General features: G+C 46.5%; 1 protein-coding gene across 1 annotated transcript; it reads right to left on the bottom strand.

Annotated features, from left to right (window-relative positions):
• Nucleotides 1–2,527: 2,527 nt before the first annotated feature.
• SIAH2 (siah E3 ubiquitin protein ligase 2) lies at nt 2,528–22,013 on the bottom strand. Its single transcript, XM_052637264.1, has 2 exons — nt 21,570–22,013; nt 2,528–4,103 (listed from the first exon to the last, which is right to left on the bottom strand). Exons 1-2 carry the CDS (start codon nt 21,996–21,998, stop codon nt 3,546–3,548), a joined length of 987 nt encoding a protein of 328 aa, XP_052493224.1. The 5' UTR covers nt 21,999–22,013; the 3' UTR covers nt 2,528–3,545.
• Between the last annotated feature and the right edge of the window lie 465 nt (nt 22,014–22,478).

The raw sequence follows: 22,478 nt of genomic DNA, 5'->3' as shown, positions 1-22,478 counted from the left end.
CCTGCGTTTCTATGTCTTCTACACTGGCAGGCAGGTTCTTTACCACCAGTGCCACGTGGGAAGCCCTGCTGTTTGAGGGTGGAGTTTCAGCTTCTACTTAGGTGTGTTCCATGATGTAATGATGGTTCCATGGCCTCTTCTCAATATTCCCATGATTTGCACTGGACGATTTGCTGTGAGGACACCATCCTCTGAATCCTCTAAATCTTAAGAATCCAGGGAAACCAAAGCTAGTTCCTCCTCTCGGAAAAGTTAGGAACCTGTGATCTCAATTGGTTAGTTTAAAAACAATTTTTTTAAAAAAACAGAGAATAATGTTAACACTAATATAACACATACCGGGTCCCTGCATCCCAGAATTAATGAGTATTAACATTTTCTTCAAGGTATATTAGAATCTTTTTTTTTTCTTTAGAATGGTTCAGGCAGTATAAGATATAGGCTGAATCTAGCATCTTGCTCGATTAGCCAGATTTCTATCAAATTAGAATACAGAACTAGCATGGGAAAGAGAAAGGTTTTTGTTTTTTTTTAATATGGTACATAGGTGGATCATGAGTCTTGACAAATGCTTATCACTGTGTTTTTTAAAAAATTAACCAACTTTTGGCTGTGCCGGGTGTGTCTTGCTGTGCTCAGGCTTTCTCTAGCTGTGGCGAGCAGGGGCTACTCTCTAGCTGTGTGCTCGGGCTTCTCATTGCAGTGGCTTCTCTTGTTGCAAAGCAGAGGCTCTGGATGCAGGGGCTTCAGTAGCTGTATCACGTGGGCTTATTAGTTGTGGCTCGAGGTCCTTAGAGCGTGTAGACTTCAGCAGTTGTGTCATGAGGACTCAGTAGCTCTGGCACATGGGCTTAGCTGTTCCTCAGCATGTGGAATCTTCCCAGACCGGGGATCTGTGCCACCAGGGAAATCCTATCACATATTTTAAATTGCATTTTACAATTGGAACTAAAAGGAAAGATTTTAATTTACATGATGTTTCACTATTTTTCACTTCCTCTTAAAACAGGGAACCACCTGGGGATTTTTGTTTGTTTTCTGGCAGAAAATGGTTAAGTTTAAAAAAAAGTTGGAGAATAAAAGTTAAGTTCACAGATATCCAGTGACAGAGACTAAAGAGAGTCAGATAACTATGGAAAGTAAAAGCTCAGTTTTGTTGCCTACGACCTTATTTTCATTCTAGACAGTGTCTGAATGGGGAGTCAGGAAGCCTGAATTCTGTGCTCCCATTAGTGCACTGTATGACTGCTGGCCCATCCCTTGACCTTTTGATGCTAATCATCTAACATTTTATGCTTTTGCGGTGACTTGACTCCACTGTCTGCTCCTTTACTGTCTTTTGTTTATAGTTTTACCCTCTGGTACTTCCTTGACCAGTTGGTCCTGATTTCCTCCATCACATATAACAAGAAGGGTGAGCTATGGGCACCATAGGATGTTGGTGAGCTTGGCTAGTTTCTGTACAAAACACATTGCCTGGGTGTCACGTTTGCACCAGGCAGCCATTCCTGGACCAGCTCCACCCTGAGGGTCAAAGTCTGCCTGCTCCTGGATCTTAGTCTTACCTCCAGGGAGCCCTCTGTGTACCGGCTGGAAATATGACTTTTTCCATGATGAGAACTGTGGTTTTCATTCTTTACTCAACCTGTTATAAGCCTGTCCTTTGATTCGTGATACTGCTTTTTTTTTGGTTGGGGGGGCTTCCCACGTGGTGCTAGTGTTAAAGAGCCTGCCTACCAATGCAAGAGAAATCAGAGCTGCGAGTTTGATCCCTGGGTCAGGAAGATCCCTTGGAGGAGGGGGATGGCAACCCACTCCAGTATTCTTGCCTGGAGAATCCCATGGACAGAGGAGCTTGGCGGGCTACAGTCCAGAGCGTCCCACAGTCGAACGAATGCTACCGAACTGACAGCATGCACATGTGTACGCATACTGCTTTTCACCTTCATGTGAAGAACAGTCTTGAAGGTAAGTTACTTTAGCAAATTTCTTAACTGCTAAACTATTCCCTGGCTAAAAACTCAGCCCTGCAACTCACCTGAAATATGAAGTAAGTCTAAAGCCATCACTCTCACCTGGCACTTCTCTGATGTTATCGGGCCACTAAGGGAAGCAGTCCATCCTTGCCGGGCATTTGGGGCTAAAACTGTGAATTCCTTTGAGAGTTCAGGGTTGGGATCAAGGGAGTGGGTCACCTTGGCTCAAACATAGTGCTCCGGACATCACAGCCAAACCTCTTCCTTCTGATTCTGTAAACCAGGAAAAGTATTCTCTCTCTACAAGCCCTGGCACTGTCAGACAGAACCACTCAAAGGAGACCTGCCACACCCATGTCACTTTGTGGTTGAGAGAAGTGAGTTCAGACCCCAGTGGTGCCAGCAATCTGTGCTGTGGTCTTGGACAAATGCCTGTTTCTCCACACAGAAACAGTGAGAGCTCCAAGGGGTGCTAGGGGTGAAGCTTCATGGCACCTGCACAGTAGATACCCAATAAGTATGCATCATTCCACTCAAGATGAAGCAGAATATTCATTTTTGAAAAATATTTATTAAAAAACTAAAGTGAATGTGGAAAAAAAAAAAAAACCAACAAACCAAACCCAACACATACCTTTAAATAGCAAGCATATGACACTGGTTATAAAGCTTTTCCAACTCTACTGATCTAGTCTTTCCCACCATCTAAGTTAAGGAGGGCCTCTGAGGGAAGCCAGGTGTAAACAGGTCATTTGTACTAGTGATGAGCAAAAACTAACTACGTGAGAGCTATCAATGGCTACCCTTTTTGCTTTCCTAGGCAGTCCTTCCCAAACACAAGAGAGTGACTAGATCTCAGGACTGTGTTTGTGGGGATCTGTGGTTCTTGTTTTAATCTGGGAGTGGGAGTGTGTGTGGATGAAATAGTAGAAAGACAGACAAATCAGTAGAGGGTAATCGGAAAGCACCTTTAAAATCTGGACCCTTTCCCACAATTTAACCCAGTCAAACTTTACTGTTGGAAAGCATCCCCTGATGAGATTGTTAAATTCACAGGCTCCCCAAATTGCATGTTTCAGATAAGCACTCCATTGATTCTGTGCACATTGGTTAGCCATCCGGTTTGAGAAACACTGTTTAAAATGTAGTAAAACAATTCCTACCTCCTTAAACACAAGGTAAAAGCAAAGTTAAGGACTCTGCTGACAGTCACTGTGCTTTCGTCAACTTGGAGGGACCAATATAGGGAGGCAGGAAGGAGCCTCCAATTCCTAACAAACATCCTGGTCTTAGAGGAGCCCGAGAAACCTGTCAGGTGCTGTTCAGGAAGGAAGTAAAATTTAATAATCAAGTTGATTTCCGATCATAGGGTAGCCTCCAAATGACTAACCGGCCAACCTCCTCTGTCCCGGTTTAATGAACTTCGTTGGGCCAGTGTCAGATGGGAAGCTGCCATTCAGACAGGACATGGGGAAACTGTGGGTCCTGACTTGTGAAGACACTGTGAATAAAACACCTATAAAAACCTTTATTAACCAGAGAGCGCCATGCCCAAATCATGTCGGTGTGTCACGGACAACATGTAGAAATAGTCACATTGATGCCAAGGTTCCCGTTATCTGCAAAAAGATGCGCTATGGCTGTGTCGAACACCAGGCAGTCGCTGTTCATGATGGCTGCGGACACGCCATCGTGGATGGACCGGGGCGTGGCCTCCCAGGTCAGTCTCCTCCGGTTCCCATTCAGTTCCAGTCTGTAGGCGAAGTTCTCCGCCTGCTTGCGAGTGCCGATGAGCAGGACGATGGCGAAGAACTGCTGGTGGCCCTCATACTTCTCTTGTTTCTCCAGCACCAGCATGAAGTGATGGCCGAAACACGACTGCATCATCACCCAGTCCACAGCTCCTGGCAGGTTAATGTCTGTGGCCAGGAAGACGATGTCTTCTCCCTGAAGGGTGGTGATGCTCTTGTGGGCGTGCATGAGATGGGACATCACGGCTTCCAGGGACCCCTGCCACTTGCAGGAAGCACCGGGACAAGGGCAAGAGTAGGGACGGTATTCACAGATGTCTTCATGCTCCGGCTTCTCGGTGTGGTGCAGGGTCAGGGAACAGCCCGTGGTCGCATACTGCAGGGACAGAAAGCAGCACAGTGAGACACTGGGGGCTTCTTCCATCTCTGAGGCTGCAAACCTCAGGTTTTCCAGACTCAAACTGCACTTTCGTTTCAACTACTTTCGTTCCAGGTGAGTTAAATATTGCAGACTGAAACGTCTTAGTGCCTATTCATCCTCGCACTGCCATGCATAACATCAGGGGCCCATCCCGGCCAGGAATGAGCTGCATTCCTGCCCCCGTTCCAGCACTGTTGAAAATGTGAGAACTCAAGTACTCTTACAAATGTTTCAAACAAAATTGTGGAGCCAGCCCTAGAAAACCTGGCTTTCCCCTTATTTTCTGTAAATTTAAAGAATTTTAAAAAACAATTTAGAATTGCTTGTGTGCTCTGAGTGCTAAGTCACTTGAGTCGTGCTTGACTCTTTGTGACCTTATGGACTGTAGCCCTCCAGGCTCCTCTGTCCATGGGATTTTCCAGGCAAGATTACTGGAGCGGGTTGCCATGCCCGCCTTCAGGGGATCTTCCCAACCAAGGGATGGAACCCGCATCTCCTGCATTGGCAGGCGGGTTCTTTACCACTAGCACCATAGAATTGCTTAGGGGTAGGACAAGGATGAACGTCATCTTTGGACTAGTTTTCACCGACAGTTTTGCAGATGGTGTAATTCCCCTCTGTTGGCCCCGTCCACTGCTTCCTGGCTCCAGCTGTGACCAGCAGGTGGGCTGTGGGAAAGCTGCCCTGTGGCCCCCTGCTCTTGCTGGTGGAGTGACCAGCCCAGTGCAGAAGAGGGCTGGAGACCCCTCACATGGCTAGAACTGTGACCTCACCTTCACCTTTTACCCCCTGCCCCAAGGGTGGGCTTTGGACATACATTTTTTAGGAAAAGATATAACATTCAAGAACTTTTCAGTTTGGTTCCAGCCAGTAGAGCCTGGAGTGAGAAGGGCCTCACTCTCCTCTCAGCGTCCGCTGGACTTGCCTCAGACCCCCTCCTCAGGCCTGTGCTCACCTCTTTGTGACTGGGTGGTCAGGTCCTCCTGACAGGCCTGGGAGGAAGGGGAACTAGAGTGGGTGCTAGAGTGGGCGCTTGTCCTAGGTGGGTTTTCCGACACAGTCAGTCTGTCCTTCAAATGCTGCCTTAATAGGGAGGGAACAAAGCCTTTTTCTCCCTGCACATTCCTGATGGATAAATCACATCTATCGTGAGAAAAGACCACACCACAGGAATTAAGACTTCTGTACCCAAACTTCATGAGAATGACCCTGCTAATTCCCAGACACCAGATAGAGAATGAATCCACCAGTAGACACTTGCTCAGAGGACTATGCTGTATTTTTGTCAAGAATAAGGAAACCTGAATGACCTCTTTAGGTGAAACCAGAAGTCCGCTTCTTCCCCCTCAAGCCCAGAGTGGCAGCTTTGCCATTTGGGTTCCCACACTTGGATTCCCTCACCCCCTGTTGAGACATGAAGACATCAAATGATGGCAGGGCCACATCAATTTTCTTTTTGGTCCCACTGGGTGACTTGCAGGATTTTCATCCCCTGACCAAGGATTGAACCCAGGGCCACAGCGGTGAAAGCCCTGAGTCCTAACCACTGGACCACCAGGGACTTCCTCTGCTTCATTTTTTCTAAGATGCCGTGTCCAAGGCTGAAAACATAAAACCAAACCCCACAGCTGTTTCTACTTCTCCCTACCCGTCCTTAAGGAATAAACCCTTATGAATTTTAAAAATAGGTCAAATTCTGATCTTTGCAGCTGAATTAAATCACCAGCAGTAAGCAGGCCCTGAACGTCTTCTCCTTACAAGACCCTAAGCTGCAGTCACTGAGAAGTAGATACGGAGGAGAGAAGGCCGCCACCACCCTTAGGGAGATGAGTCTCCCCTAATAAGGAAGAAGAAGGTGGCTTAGAGAGAGACATGCAGCTCCTTCCTCCTCCGTACCTAAAGTGAATTATAATGGTCTTCAGTAGAAATTGGCAGAAATAGTTCACTGTTATTTATTAATACTTTGCCTGTAGGAACTGCTTATTCATCTTTGAAAACCATGGACTAATTTTAAAAGCATGGGTATAAAACTTAATCAAGAAGGAACAAATTTACTTATCCAGATATATTTATAGTTTGTGTTCCTAGCAGTGTAAGGCCCTAAAAAAAAACAAATCTCTATTAACTGTGTTTTAAATCCAGGGCGAGACTCAGAATACAGAGCCTTCTGAAACTCTTCTGTGAGTGATGAGTGAGACACTTCTGCCAACTGTTTAAAAACACACATCCAACACAATAAAAATAGCAAAAATTCGCCCAGAACCTGGCCAATTTCCTGGCTGAAACAAACCCTCAATATTTGGATCTGAAGACCTTTCAGAAGGTGCTGTTTACCACAGTTACCCAGGAATAATCTCAGGAACAAGATGAAGTCTGGCTTAGAATGTACAGAAAAAGTACCACCTGCCCCCTTCCCCAGCCCAAAGCTCCAAAGTACTCCAGGTTCACCAAGTCAAACGTACAACAAATATTTATCACCAAGCAATCATTTGAGAACTTTTTCTTGTGTAACTCAGGTAGGAATATTTATATTCTGAATTATTGGTTTGCCTTACAAGTCACATACTTTTCCTTCCACCCAAATACAGACAGTAGGGGACCTCCCCAAATTACACAAATAGACCAGGCATTACTTAGCATCTCTGTGGACAGTGACCTTGTGAGAAAGGATCTTACTGCAGTCTCTATTAACTTAAGTAAATATAATTTTAAAGTGTTACGTGCTTATTCTGCTTTTTCTCAACAAGCTGAACTTTAACGCCAATCTATTCCTTCTCTTTTCCATCATGGGTGAGGGCGTGTCTTCATGACCACTGGCGCCACTGTTAGGACGACCGAATTAGAGATGATGGTCTCTAAAAAGAAAAGATCTAGACTTTAAACATGTGTGCACTCACACGTACACACACACATGCACTCTCGTGCCACATCCGATACTTGTGACAGTCTCGCCACTGTTCTGGAGTGATGCTCTTGTCATTACATTATCAGTGCTCCTGCAGGGGTCATAGGGCTGCCTTTGGGGTCTACAAATCTGAGGCAGCCTGTAGAATGGTTTAGGGGCCTCTGAGGAGCAAACCCAAATGGCACAGGTCCCTGGGCTTGTGTGTTCTCGATAAGCGCCAAGGGTTTCTAAGGGCTGCCCCCCTGTGTGGCACAGATCCCTCCCCTGTGGCGCCTGCTGTCAGAGGGGCTGTACCATGCAACAGTAAACAGCTCGAGCACATCAGAAATACAGGCACCTATGCAAAGGAAGAAGGGGGGGTAGGGGTGACAGGTGATTTCAAAGTGGAGACAGGTTGACGAAGGGGGGTATGGAAAGCCTCACGGGGGAGAAGGCAGATTGTGGAAGGAAGAGTTCCATCTGGTTCTAGCACAGGGTGAACGGAGCATGTGTTGGGGACAAAACATAATGAGCAGGCGGGTCCAGGTTCCATCCAGGACGTTACTGACAGGTTAGTTCATTTCCAGAGTTTCTCTGCAGCAGCACTACTGGCAAAGAGCAAATGCGTCTTGGTTTGGGGCCTGTGCTGTGTACTGGAGAGTGTTTAGTGGCATCCCTGGCCTTGAAGATGCCAGGAGAGTCCCCCCCGCCCCACCACGTGGTGACCACCAGAAATGTCACCAGGCATGGCCACATGTCTCCTGGGTGGCAAAATCACCCGAGCTGAGAGCCCCTGATTTCAGTGAGTGACACAGCCGGCTGGGCAGGCACACTCCCAGGCGTGAGGAGGGGCCACAGCAGGAAGCTGGTCTGGCTGGTCACTGCCCTGCCCAGTGGGTGCCACCCGGGGCACTTCAGGAAATAATCCAGCCGCAACACACAGCTAGACCTCGATGGCTTGAGCAGTATGGATGGAAGCTGGGGCACTGGTTCCACCCGTTTTACAGGATGACTCATCCCAGCCATGTGGTCATCCATGGCCACACCAGGGTCAGAGCCTTGAGTTTCTGGATCCTCTGTGGCTCTTTCTCTGAACACAGCAGCTTAGGGGTCAAAGAACCAATCTTTTGCAGAAAAAGAAATTGGCCTTGATCTCCCCACCCAAGCCCTCCCAGCCCCAACATACACACAAAACCCAGGGCCCACAGATATGCTGTTTCTGGAAACTGGTTCAAATATAACTTCTTCCAGGTGTGCAAGGAGAAAAACAGCCCCAAGCGTGGCTATCCCTAAGGAACGAGGCAGCAGCTCGTCACAAACAAGTAACCAGTAATCAGGGCCCCCCCCTCCCCCCGCCTTCTCTGGCATCTGGCAAGAAAGTCCTGAGGTCTCCCTCCTCTCGCTCTGGCCAGGGCCTGCCCACCCGGTGGGAGGGTTCAAAGGATGCCCGTTTTTCTTGAGACGACCGGTTCTTCAAGGCACACACTTGTCTCTGAGATAAAGCACCTGGGCTGCTTTGCAGAGGGCTGCCTGCAGCCTGGGACACATCTGCGGTTATAAATGAGATTTCCCCCCCGGGAAATATCTGCTCATCTCCCCTGGGGGGTGGGGCACAAGGTGGGATGTGCTTTAAGTAAACCCCTCTTTAGGCTGGGGGCCAGGGGAGGCACGACCACACACACAAGCCCAAAGCTAAAGAAGAATGCACGGCAGGGGGAGAGATGGCCCAGCAAAGCAATGTTGAAATAACACTTCAGACTTTTCCTTTAGAAATTTTTCACGTTGCGATGGCTCAAAAGTCTTGTACAAACACATTCTGCCGCTGTGAAAAGGCGACAGAGGACCCTGGTGCCTCATTCTGATGTCTTTGCAGAAAGCAGTAAATAGTGCCAATTCTTTCCCTGGACATGGGGTTTGAAGGTGGTTTTATTTAAGCTGGAATTTAGCAAGGTTTTCTCCTTTTTGGCACAGAGACCCCTTGACACACAAATACACATGACGAGGTACATCAGAAACATAGTCAATCACTAGACACCTGGTATTTATTCAGGAAACACAGGCATGTTATATTTGTTTAAGGAATAAGTATATAAACGGAATTCTTAGCCTGGGTGCTAGTGAAGGTCGTGGATTCCGTGACTGGTTTAGAACAAGTTTTTTCACCTATTTAATTAAATCTGAGTCCAGGCAATTTAAGAACGATTTGCTGAACTCTCAACAATCAACCGTCTATTACACTGGAGGCACTGGGAACCAACCAGGTCCCTCTGGGGGCTGTGAGGTAACCGCCTTGCCTCCACCTGCTTACCTCCTAGGAAACAGGGAAGTGTATTAGCAGACTATCTGCCAGTACCTCAAATGAGAACATCTCAGGAAAAACAAAACATAATAAACATAATAGATACTTGTTGTTGATGCTTATAAACTTCTGAATTAGACCCAAGAAATGACCTTGTCTTGGGGTAAGCAAAAGCAAACTGCACTTTCTTTCCATCTAAATAAGCTGTAAGCATCACAGAATGCACACAGAGGACCAAATGTCTGACCCTGGACTGGGAAACCAAAACCGCTACAAAGGGCATTACTGGGGCAACCACTGAAATTTGAATATGGACTCTGGACTAGATAAGAATATCTACGCCATGTCACATTTCTTGATTTTGATAACTGTACCATATTACATAAGAAAATGTCCTTGATTTTAGAGGAGAAACACAGGGAAGTACTTAGGGATAAAAGGACAGGGTGTCTGCAGTTTCCACGTTATATATATATATATATATATATATATATATATATATATATATATGAATGGAGAGAGCACAAACAATAAAGCAAGTGGGGCAAAAAGGAGGTAAATGGTGAATGTGGATAAAGGCAATATGGGAATTTGTACTATTATTGCAAGTGTCATGCAAATCTGAAATCATATAAAACAATCCAGAAGGACTTTCCTAGTGGTCCAGTGGCTAAGACTTTGCACCTCCCAGTGCAGGGGGCCTGGATTTGATCCCTGGTCAGGGAACTAAGATCCCATGTGCCACAAAGACCAGGCACTGCCAAATAAATAAAAATAAATATTAACAAAAAACCCCAGAGACTAAGCATGTTCATCCTTCTGGGGGTAGAGATTCTTTTTGCAGATCTGAATGATTATTGTGATAGTTTTTTTTTTTTTTTTGAAGAAAATACGCTTTTAACTACATACTTGCATGTAAATGCAACTAAACTAATAGTTTATCTTTTATTAGAAGCTCTTGGGACTCATTTTAGTGGCACTGAAGACATCGACTGTTATAATTACCAACATTTTTTTGACCCCCTCCTCACCCAAAGAAGACAGAGCCTTCTCTGTTGCTCCTCGGATCCTCCCAGAGGTTTGTGGGCACCTGACAGATCTATGGCCCTGGATGATGGTTTCCAGGTTCATGATCCACCACCCTTAGTGCCCCACAGGAAACTCCTGTTCACTTCCAGACCACATCTGGAAGAGGAGCTCCAGGTATGAAACATACCTGCACCCCTTTCATAAACAGGTAAACCCCTTTTATCACTGGGGAGGTGACCCCATGAAGGGAATCAGAGTTAGTTCAGTGGGAAGGATGGATCCTGACAGTATAACAGGTATGTTCAGCAGATGATAAAAGGCTATTGGTTGAAGTCTCTGTTTCTCAACATTGTTTAGACTTGATCAAGTGGGAGGTGCAGCTAAACCTAGTCTAGACCCATACAGTGGTCAAACTTATATCTTAACCAGCAGTTACACTTAAATGTTACCATTTTCTTTAAAGTTTTTAAATTTTTATTTGTGGCTGCTCTGGGTCTTCGTTGCTGCGTGTGAGCTTACTCTTGTTGTGGAGAGCGGGGGCTGCTCTTTGTTGTGGTTCACAGGCTTCTCACTGCAGTGCCTTCTCTTCTTGTGGCTCACGGGCTCAGGGGCACACAGGCTTCCGTAGTTGTGGCACATGGGCTCAGGAGCTGAGGTACGTGAGTTTAGTTGTTCTGTGGCATGTAGGATATTCCCGGACCAGGGATCGAACCCGCCGGCGTCCCCTGCGTTGGCAGGTGGGTTCTCAACCACTGGACCCCCAGGGAAGTCCAATTTTACCACTTTCTAACAGGACTTCTAGCAATCCAAGCTAGCTCTTTTGTGACTAAAATTTTTTTATCTTCCCCCCAGAATATCATTGAATGATCCCATGTTATTTTCCAATTAATTTATGGGTCTGTTAATTTTGCTGATTGACTTACTGATTTATTGCCTGCTTCCTGTTCACCCACTATTTGTTGGTAGATGAATAAATATTAGGTTTATCTGCAAAAGATGATTGCTCTCCACCATGTTACTTTTACTTTAATTAAGTCTTACTGTGGAACTTAGAATTAAAAAATAATTCAATAGATCTTGAGACCATGTAAGAAAAACATGTACACTTTAGACTTCATTCATTCTGGGTTGAATGACTTCTGTAATTTTTGACCAAGGCATTTCACATACTTTATTTACATAAACTATTTCGATGGGGGTGTTTCTAGCTTCTCTGAAGCCTTACCTAGATGGGGAAACAGGATGCTGTTGTCATTCTGATGCTGTATGTCACTTTTGCTTAGTGTGTTTGCAACCACTGGTAGAATGGCTGTGATTGGAACTCAAGTAACCAGTGTCTTGTGACCCTGGATTGAGCCTGCCTACCCTGTCACCTCTGAGTGGGTCTATAAAACTACCTGCCAAATAATCAGCCCTTGACTGTTATCACCAGTGGAGAAGTTCAGACTTGAGCAGCAGGAGAAATGACATCTCTTTTTGTGACTTCATTATAATACTCACCCTGCATCTGTTTGTCTAGCATCTTTTCTCTAAGAACCTCAGCGGATTTTCACTTAAACGGTACATTCCTCACCTTTGCTATGAGGTAGTGCAAAGACAGAATTATCAGAGTGCAGTCTTAGTTTCACAGATGTTAGTATGAGAAGAGTGTCACTCAGTCCCCGAACTGTCAAACAGTGGTGAGGCCAAGCAAACACTGACACTGAACTTTATAAACTTTCTTCTGGAGAAGACAATGCTCATGAAAACCTTGGGCTTAAAAGTTCTCCTTTTTGCCTAAGAAAAAGTCAACAAACCCCATGTGGCAGGGCTTTCTTACTGCAGGTGACTTGGTGGGAGAATCTGGCCTCTTATTATCGCAGTCATCTGAGAACATCCTGCTTTTGGGGAGGTGTGTGTGCGCAAGTGTGCATGTGTGTGCGCGTACAAAGACTCCTTTTGATGGCAGGGGTTTCTTTTTAATCTTGGAAGTGTTAAACAAAAGTTGACTTTTGACCAAGTATACCTCTCATCTGACCATAGATCGAGCTAGCAGGCAACACCCCCCCGTGGACTTGGAGAACCAGTTTCGTGAGGTCCCTTCAGAATCTCTGCTGAAGCAAACAAAAGCAGGAGCTGGAGTGAGAGGCTTTATGGACCTTGTCCAGCCTTTCCAACACCCTTCTTCCTGTCAGCTTCCCATCTGTGAGATCACATTCACTGCCCTGCCCACCCTTCAAACACTGCTCCATCTCTCTGGATGCTTTATTTCTCAAAGGATACAACTGAATTCACAAGAAAGCTTAAGTGGTAGGGCTGCTAGATTTAGCAAATAAAAATATAAGCAGCCTAGAATGTTCCAGGCAATTATTTATCTATTAAAATTTAACTAGGCATCCTTATTACACCTAGCAGCTTCAGGGGTACCACTGTCATCCCTCCAGAAGCTACTGTGTGAGCCTGGAATGGGAAGATCACCTCAGCCAGGCAGAGGGGTAGCAGAAAAGACACTGTGTATAATTACAAGGCACCTTCTGGGGTTTCTGTTCCCAGTGCTGTGTTACTCAGCATGTGGGAATCTTAATTCCCAGACCATGGATCGAACCCACATCCCCTGAAGGGGAAGCTCAGTGTTTTAACCAGTGGACCACCAGGGAAGTTCTCAAACTTACAAATTTTGAGCAAATTTCTTAGGGGGGATGTTAACCATGTCCTGTTTCCTTTACAAAGTAATTAGGAGGATAACACGAGATAATGTGCCCAGCTCGGACCAGGTAAACAATGTTTTATACAAGCACTGGCCTCCCACGAGCCCCACTGGATATTCCATCCCTTCCTTTCCTGCGGACACCCTGCTCATCCTCCTTAATACAGCTCTGACACCACAACTGAGGGAGGCCTCCAGACTCCTCTGCTCCTACTACTCAGAAGGGCTCTGTTGGCACATCTGTCTCCACAATTAGACTCAATTTCAGAAGGACAGGGTGGTAGGGGAGGCAGTGGTTGGCTAGGGAGATTTCTGGTAGGAAGAGAGGGCTTGGGGCTGCAGGGTATTCCAAGGCCTGGGTGGGTCTGATGAAAAGTTAATGGGTAATCAGGAGGAGCCAACTCTGGCCTGATGTTACATGAGGGAGAAAAAGTAGGCACTAGCATTAAAGCAAAAGGATAACACCTATTGCTGGTGATGCTGGAGAGAAATGGGCACTCGGTGCCCATTTGATTCTATGTGAAAAAGCAGTTTGGCTTTATGAGCAAAAGCTGATTTCTGCACATGCTCTTTGTTCCTACCATTCAACTTGTAGGAGCTTATCATTAGGAAATAATTATTTTCTTATGCTCAGGGATTCAGTTATAGCAGTACTTTTTTTTTTAAGCACAGTAAGAAAACAATGATTTAAATGACCACAAACAGGGGCTTGATTAAATAACTCTGATACATTCATAACCAACATCATGTTCCATAACATTCCAGAGTTAATGGAATTGTAATACTATATAGTCATTAAACAGGATCTTAAGGAATATTTATCAGTGTGGAAAAGCAGTCAGAATGTATTAGATGAAAAAATAGGTTATGAAATAGTGTGTGAATTTCGTGTTTTACCTGTTTGTCATTGTCGGTTTTTTGTTGTTGCTGGTTTGTAAGTTTTGATGTAGAGGTAAGTTTGCGAGGACATGTGCAAAAATGGTGCAGTGGTTATTCTAGGTGGGCAGGATTATAGAAAATAGTATCAAATTAAAATCTCCTGTATGTTCGACATTTAAAAAAGATCATTACTTTTAAAAACAAAATATATGCATAAAAAGTTCCCTAATCTAAGCAGGTTTTCTCTTCTAAAAGCATTAAAGAAATTTTTAAAAACTCTCATCACTGAAAAACCAATGCCAGAGCCAACTTACCTAGTTCTATGGAAACCCTATAAGACTAGGAATAGGGAAGAGAAGCTCGATGGGAGAACTGATGGGAGAAAAAAAGATTCCTTTTTTTCTTTTTAGGGCTTCCTTGATAGCTCAATTGGTAAAGAATCCACCTGCAATGCAGGAGACCCTGGTTCGATTCCTGGGTCGGGAAGATCCCCTGGAGAAGGAATAGGCTACCTACTCCAGTATTCTTGGGCTTCCCTGTGGCTCAGCTGGTAAAGAATCTGCCCGCAATGCGGGAGACCTGAGTTCGATCCCTGAGTTTGGGAAGATCCCCTGGAGAAGGGAAAGGCTACCCACTCCAGTATTCTGGCCTAGAGAATTCCATGGACTGTATTGGTCACAAAGAATCAGACATGACTGAGCAACTGGACCTGACCTCAGACTCCAGTCATTTGCTTTCTGTTAGTTTCTAACTGTGCACATTTATTTAGTTTTTACTTTGTGCTGGGCACTCTGCATGAATTACTACCACAATCATCACCCCATTTTAGCAACAAGCCACTGAGGCTTGGAGAGGTCACCAACCAGTACAGTAAAGACAGACAGGATTGGGACCAGGAGGCTCGACTAGGGCCTGCCTTCAAAACTACCAGAGTTAAGAGGTGAAGAGGAGGAGTGGGAGAAGGAAAGACCTAAAGACACCATCTCCATTGATTCAAAGTTTTGAAATAGGGCCCAGGCCCACACATTTAATACAGGTGTACCTTCCATTCATCTCAACAGCTAAAAACTAGGAACGGGGTGATCTTTTATCTCACGGACACTATACAGTATAAAAATGATTACAATAAAACTTTTACCCAACTGGCAATGAGAATGTCAGTTTCACAGTTTTTAAGAAACAAATGGAGAATGGATGTGTGGGGCAAAGTTGATGAAATTCTGCTAGGGAATTTTCAGCATCTCTCATGAGCTTTAGAAAGCATACTCAGGTGAATGCTGGCATTCACTCTGGCACATGTATACCTACTATGTGCCCTTTTCAAAGACTGAGGACTTTATGGGTGTGGATGAGAAACGCCACTGTTTACAAATTTTGTCAGACGCACAAGTTGGACAATAAAGATATTTTACATTGAGGTCTTCCTATGGTCATGTGTATACAGCATTTTATATAGGGCTTTCAACAAAAAAAACAAAAAGGGCAATTCTAATCCATCCTAACCTGGGGACTCTATAGGTCAGACCTCCTGTACCTTTTGGTTTTCGTCCATTCTGGCTGTACCAAAGATCAATCTTAACTAACAATGATTTACTCTAGTTCCAGGACTTGGTGACCTGTGAAAAATCTTTGGCCAACTCTGTGTAGAATCATCATTAAACTTCCAAGTACTCTTTTCACGCATTCTAGTGCTTCTGTCCTTGATTTTACACTCAAAAGCTGTCCATTGTCTTCTGGAAAATCCTGAGCCTCACCAGAAACACATGTGGACCCCAGTGCTTGCCAGCTCAAGCTTCTATGAGCCAACCCAGTCAACTTCAGCCAGGAATGAGGACGGAAGGGATAACTTCCAAAGTAACAGATTTTGTCTTAGAGGAATTTTTGAGGTTCGGAAGAGATCCCTGAAATGGTTCTGGCAAATTGGCTTATCCCCTCAGACTGTTAGGTGACTGATCACCCATCACCTAGCAACTGCTCTGATCCCACCCACCTTCCATCTGTTTTGGTGACACAGAAGTCCTCGCCAGCATTGCTAATCTGACCTGAGAGCACCCACCAGCTCAAGGTTATCTCTGTTCTTTTTAACTGACGAACAAACAGATCTAAGGAGCTAGTGACAGGACTGAGATCACAGAAAGCCAGGATGAGAACCCAGTTCTGTCTCCTGACTAGTGCCTTTTCTCTTGAACAGCTCACTAGACTCCAGAATTTTAGGCAGAAAAAGATCCTTGGTATAGTCATCTTGTCTAGCTCTTAAGACATTCAGGTGCAAAGAAATAGACTGACTTGTACAAAGTGTCAAACATCGAGTCAATAGGACAATAGTTCAGGTCTCCCAAAGGCCAGAATGTTGGCATTTTCTCTCAGCAAAACGAAGATGAAAAGGCAGTAAGCTGTAACAGTTGGGACCTATCAGAATTCCAGAGTTCATATGTTCTCAGAGTCAAATGAGAACTTCCAGGCTCAGTGGATGTTTTCTGAAAGAGAACCAGGTCAGAGGTTACACCCTGGAAGCTGGAGTTTGGTCTACAGACATGGTTGGTTTGGCCTGCAAGTGCTAGCTTTACATCTGAATTTGGACAATTTTTTTTTTTTTAATCGAGATATTCAACATTAAAAAAATGCAGATTTCTGAATTTTCTTGAAAAAAATCCAAAGATCTGGCATGGCTGCAATCACATTCCCATCCAGGCCAATCAGCCAGAGTTGAGCAAAAGTTGTGGTCCAACTCCCAACCACTTCCACTGCCCCTGACGTTGCTTGAACCCTAAGGTCACATGGCAGATACCGCTCTCCCTTGCATTACCTGTCCCTGCTGGTGTTTAGGGTTTCTCCCCACTGGACTAGATCAGTCCACACATTTTAACTTACAACTGGATTATCTGATCTGACTTTAAGATTTTTTTTTAATGTGGACCATTTTAAAGTCTTTGCTGAATTTGTCACAATATTGTTTTTTCTTTTCTTTTAATGTTGGATTTTTGGCCCAGAGGCATGTAGGATTTTAGCTGCCCAACCAGGGATTGAACCCACACCCCCTACACTGGAGGACAAAGTCTAAACCACTGGACCATCGCAGAAGTCCCTCAGTTTTTTTTTTTAAAGAATACAAACAACACTGTCACAATCCAACTACAGAGAAGAAGTATCTGACGAGGCTTTCTAGTTCAGTATTTGGAGATAATGCTGCAAGAAACTTCTACAGAAACCAAAGAAAAAGTGGAAAGAAAATGTCTCATAGTGTAAGAGGGCTGGGGTGTGTGTGAGCATTTCCTATGGTTTTGGAGAGAAATAATTCTTTGCGACCCCATGGATTGTAGCTGCCAGGGGAATTCTCCAGGCAAGAATCCTGGAGCTGGGAGCCATTCCCTTCTCCAGGGTATCTTTCTGACCTAGGGATCGAACCTGAGTCTTCTGCATTTCAGACAGATTCCTTTACCATCTGAGCCACCAGGGAAGCCCGAAAGGAAAGGTGGAAAGAAAATGTCTGATAGTGAAAGAGGGCTGGAGTGTTTTAGCATTTCTCATGATTTTGGAGAGAAATAGTTGGCTGATATTAAAATACACTGTTGAATGGGGGGCCCCAATGTGTCAGCTTTCACTTCTCCCCCTGCATCCACACTCTCCAGAGATGATGGTGGGTTTGTGATAAGGGGACAGGATGTCAAAACTTCCCAGGCGTGGCACAAGTCATAGAATGGACTAAAAATACCCCAGGTGGCAGAGAGCCATACTCTGATAGAGATCCTTTTTTAAAAGGAGATCTGAGCTAACAGTGCATGTGGTGCCCTCTGTCACAGGTGCTGGCAGGACTCTAGCCTTTAATTATGTGACCCCCTCCCTTTTTTGGTGACTCATACCCTGGTTCAGAGGGTAAAGCGTCTGTCTGCAATGCAAGAGACCCAGGTTTGATCCCTGGGTCGGGAAGATCCTCTGGAGAAGGAAATGGCAACCTACTCCAGTATTCTTGCCTGGAGAATCCCGTGGACAGAGGAGCCTGGTGGCATACAGTCCAAGGGGCAGCAAAGAACTGGACACAATGGAGCAACTTCACTTTCTTTCCACTTCGGGGCCAATGGAAGCATGAGCAATTCAGAGCTGGATTGCTGCTGCTGCTAAGTCGCTTCAGTCGTGTCTGACTCTGTGCGACCCCATAGACGGCAGCCCACCAGGCTCCCCCATCCCTGATTCTCCAGGGAAGAACACTGGAGTGGGTTGCCATTTCCTTCTCCACTGCATGAAAGTGAAAAGTGAAAGTGAAGTCGCTCAGTTGTGTCCAACTCTTCTCGACCCCATGGACTGCAGCCTACCAGGTTCCTCCATCCATGGGGTTTTCCAGGCAAGAGTACTGGAGTGGGGTGCCATTGCCTTCTCCGAGAGCCAGACTGAAATCCCCCCAAATATTGGGTGTATAAGCTATTCCCCCTCACCCCTTGATCTTCCCACCCCCCCCAAGCCCTACAAAATTCCTCCCAATAAACTTTATAGTCAGCAGCTATGTTGTCTCACTGGGATGTGTCCATCTGGTGACCTCATCCAGTCGGATGATTTTGTTACTGGTGTCAACCTCAGGTTGTGATCTGGAGCCTCCGAGTATAACCTCAGACTCCAAATCAAAGGATGTGTGCCTTCAGGATGAAGGTTTATGAACTGGTCCAACGTGTGATCTCAAGTCACTTAACTCTTAACCTCTCTATAGGCACATGTTTCCTCACCTGAGAATAAGAAAGGTAGACTCATAAAAGATAACCCACACAAAGGAGCTGGCATGCAGAGGGCCTTAACAAGCATTCCATAGAGCCTCCCTTCTTTTAATGGAGTTCCAGAACCTACGGGTCCTTAGAAGTTGAACAGTCCAATCCCCTCATTACAGATGAAAATAGCAGGCTCTCAGAGGTAGTCTCTCAGGCAAACAATGGCAGTGCCAGGCAACTCTTGAGAGCTGGCTTTTGGTATTTTACCCAACACGGGTTTTCTCCCACGAGCCAGCCCATGAAAGACTCAGACCAAGTGGGGACAAGGCAGTCCCTATGACTTCCAGGAGCAAGTGTGAAGCATAGGGCTGGCTAAGCAGACCACTGTGTTGGAGTTTGCCATAGGCCTCACCACTCCCTATTGCTCTCAGCCTTCCCAACGAATATCATTTCAGTTGTTTGCTGGGTCTCTGTATCCATCCAAGTTTGATTTATCCAGACTAACTGGTTGAGTTCCCCTGTCAATAGTCTGGATTACTGATCAATCAAAGTTGAGGCATGCATATTCCAGCTTTATAAATCTCACATGTATGTATTTACACAAAAGTGACCTCCTCCCCCCAAGGTCACTTTCTAAGCTGGGTTCCTGGTCTGTAGGGGGACGGTTGACCTTGTTTAATTTCAGCTTGCAAAGCAATGGCTTTATCCAGCTGCAGTCCTACAGAATGGGACCTTTCTAAAAATCAGTGACATAAACAGAAACACTGGATACCCTTGATTCCCAAGAGAACTCTTCTTCAAGACATATCACATTAGGAAAGAATATATACTTAAGTAGGAACAATAATTCTGGATTCTGAAAGTGAAACTTCATACTTCATATAGTATGTTATAACTGCCCCCATTCTCTAAGGAGCAAGCAACATAATGCTCTTATGATACTGCTTTAAAAAATAAATTAGGGACGGCTTGTTCAGTTGCTAAGTTGTGTCCGACTCTGTGACCCCATGGACTGTAGCCCGCCCAGGCTCCTCTGTCCATGGGATTTCCCCAGGCAAGAATACTGGAGTGGGTAGCCATTCCCTTCTCCAGGGGATATTCCCCACCCAGGGATTGAACCCGTATCTCCTGCATTGTCAGGCAGATAGGGATAGCTGACTGATATCAAATGCTCATTTGTAAAATGTTATTCCTCTGAAATCATTTCTTCTGTTAGCCACTAAAGGCCTAGGGGAAAGTGAAGGGTGAGAAGATGGCTCCCCAGAAACCCTGTGGGGCATCCCCCACCTACTCACCCAGCTTCCACAAAATATCTCAAACCTCAAATATCCACTCTTATGTCACCAATCACCAAATCTTCCCTTGATCACTAGGCTGCCACCTTGTTCATGACCCTAAGAAAATTCTGAAACTGTTTTGTGTAAATTTTATGACAAACTACTACTGGGCTGGGTGCATTAGTAAGCATTGCATGAGGAGTGGTTCAAAGCATGATAATTTATTAGGGTTGACTGAAAACCCATAGCTCAAACACAAGTTCAAACGCTTATTTGAATATGCTATTTTAAACCCTATTTGTGGCAGGACACAGACCAAATTAAATCACTCATTTTACTGACATTTGTCCCAAGCTTCAGTTCTCTGGTGGATTATTTTTAATTTAAAAATAAGCCCTTGCCCTATAAAAGTAAGCAGCAGCAAAGAGAAATCAATGCCAGACAGCCTAAATGGCCCATGAAGCGCTTTACCAAAAAAACTCCAAAAATATTAATGACATTATTTCTAAGTTTAAAAAATGAACTGTATGGTAAAATTCTAGGTTATAATGCGGTAATATAGATAGATATGTCTCTATCTGCTCCTGAAACTGCTCCTGAAGATTTTTACCCAAAAGATGTAAACTGATGTTACAGTATGACCACACAATGCAAAATTATGCAGCCATTTAAAATACAATGAGATAGACTTAGGCTGCAGACATATAAAAATATGTGTGATGAAACGAACTTAAGTCAGCAAGCTGCAGAAGCCATTTTTGGAGAAAAACTTAAGTGTGCATATATAAACCTTCCTGACATTAACATCGACCATTCTATATTCAGCTGCGGAGAGTGTATTTATACATGGTTAGAAAAAACCCCATGCAGATGCATACTAAACCTAACATCGGTGGGAAAGGAGACGTTTGGGTCTTTCACTTGTCTCAGTGATGTGCCCTTTTTTTTTTTTTGCAAGAGCACTGATAATTTTTTAACTAAACAAAAAATAAAGTGGTGGGCTTTAAAGAACTGTAACAACAGCTCCTGCGTGCCCTTCCAGTTAAATTTCCCATCAACTCTTGTTTTCACCCCACTTAGTAAAATAACACAACTCATCAGTCCTTGGAAGGCTAGGAGAGGGAAAGGCGTGGCTTACAAGGTTTTCTTGTTGGAGGAAAACAGGCTGTAGGCGCCCTTTTTTTTTTTTTTTTTAGCTACACTCCCGAGGGCTCCCACGTGTCAGGGGTGCGCAGAAGGCAGACGCGGGGGGCAGGAGGAATCCAGGACCAGTTCTTCCAAGCCCAGCGCTGGCGAGGGGTGCGTTTAATTCGCTCCTTTCCCCCCTCCTCTGTCCCCCACAGATAGTCCGCTTCTGGGTCCAAGTTTTCCTTCGGCGGCCCAGCTCTACCCAGGCTGAGTACACGTCTGCAGAGTACGCAGGCTCCGGGTGGGGACAGCGTGATTGCGTGCCAATCAGGCTGGGGTCAGTGATCGGGCAGCAGTCGGCCCAGAGCTGCTCCCAAAGTGGACAGGTGGCATGGGGGAGGGCGAACACGGTGTAAACTCCCCCCCCCCCCCGCCCCGTTAATAAGAGAGAAGCCCACTGCCTCTCAGCGCCCGCGAATGGGCTGGGGACACAGGAGTCCCAGGAGGTCGCCGGGCGGTGGTGCGTGGCTGGCACCTGGGCTTACCTTGCAGGGAAACAGAACTGCCGAGGCCACCTTCTCCATAGCCAGGTTCCTGATGCTGGGCGTCAGGGCGCCCCGGCACGTCGGGCAGCAGCTCAACTTCTGGCGGCATTGGTTACACACCAGGTGCCCGGCCTGGCACTGCAGGATGGGAGGCAGGACATAGTCAAAGCACACCGGGCACTCGAAGAGCGAGGTCAGCTCGTGGTGCTGCGGAGACACTGGGCCAGCTCCGCCGCCGCCGCCGCCGCCGCCGCCGGGGCCCGAGACCACCGCCGCCGCGGCGGGCACCGCGGACGAGCCGGGGCCCGCAGCCGAGATGGTGGCGGCGGCCGGGGGCGCAGCCGGGGACGGAGCGTGCTGTGGCTGCGGCGGCGGCTGCTTGCTGCAGGGTTTGTTAGCGCTGGGGCCGGTGGAGGACGGGCGGCTCATTGCGCTCCGAACCAACCATGGAACTGCGGGCGCCTGCCTGCCGCGGGGCCGCCGGGGTCAAGGCGGTGCGCGCCCCGCGGGCGGCGGGCTCCTGGGCAACGCCACCGCGCCCAGCCCGGGACCGAGCAGCGGAGACGATCGGCGCCGAGCAGGATGGGGGGCTGGACCGCGCTGACGATCTCAGCGGTCCCTGGCGCTCCGAACACCCCTCCGCGCCCCCAAACTCCTCCTCCCGGCGGTGTCGCGGCCCCGAAGCCGAGCGGTGCGCAGAACCCCGGCCCACCAGCTACCGGAGCGGCCGCTGACGCAAGCCCCGGGGGCGCGCGCGGACGTGACGCTTGGACACGTGTGCGGCCGCCCGGGCGCGCGGGGACTGGCAGAACCACCCGGAGCTGGAGCTCCGGCTCCGCCCGACTCCAGCTGGCAGCGCTGGGGACCGCCTAGCGCCAGCGCTTCCTGCCTGGGCTGCGGTCCCGGCCC

This window comes from Budorcas taxicolor, chromosome 1 (genome assembly GCF_023091745.1).
Source record: "Budorcas taxicolor isolate Tak-1 chromosome 1, Takin1.1, whole genome shotgun sequence".
Classification (NCBI taxonomy): Eukaryota; Metazoa; Chordata; class Mammalia; order Artiodactyla; family Bovidae; genus Budorcas; species Budorcas taxicolor.
The sequence above is the reverse complement of the archived record's forward strand: the minus strand, read 5'-3'. Positions and strand labels throughout refer to the sequence as shown.

Excerpts from the sequence above, each read along its gene's own strand:
- SIAH2 (XM_052637264.1), bottom strand. The coding sequence starts at position 21,998 with ATGAGCCGCCCGTCCTCCACCGGCCCCAGCGCTAACAAACCCTGCAGC. Across the intron at positions 4,104-21,569 it reads CAGTTCTGTTTCCCTGCAAG|TATGCGACCACGGGCTGTTC; the intron begins GTAAGCCCAGGT and ends CTGTCCCTGCAG.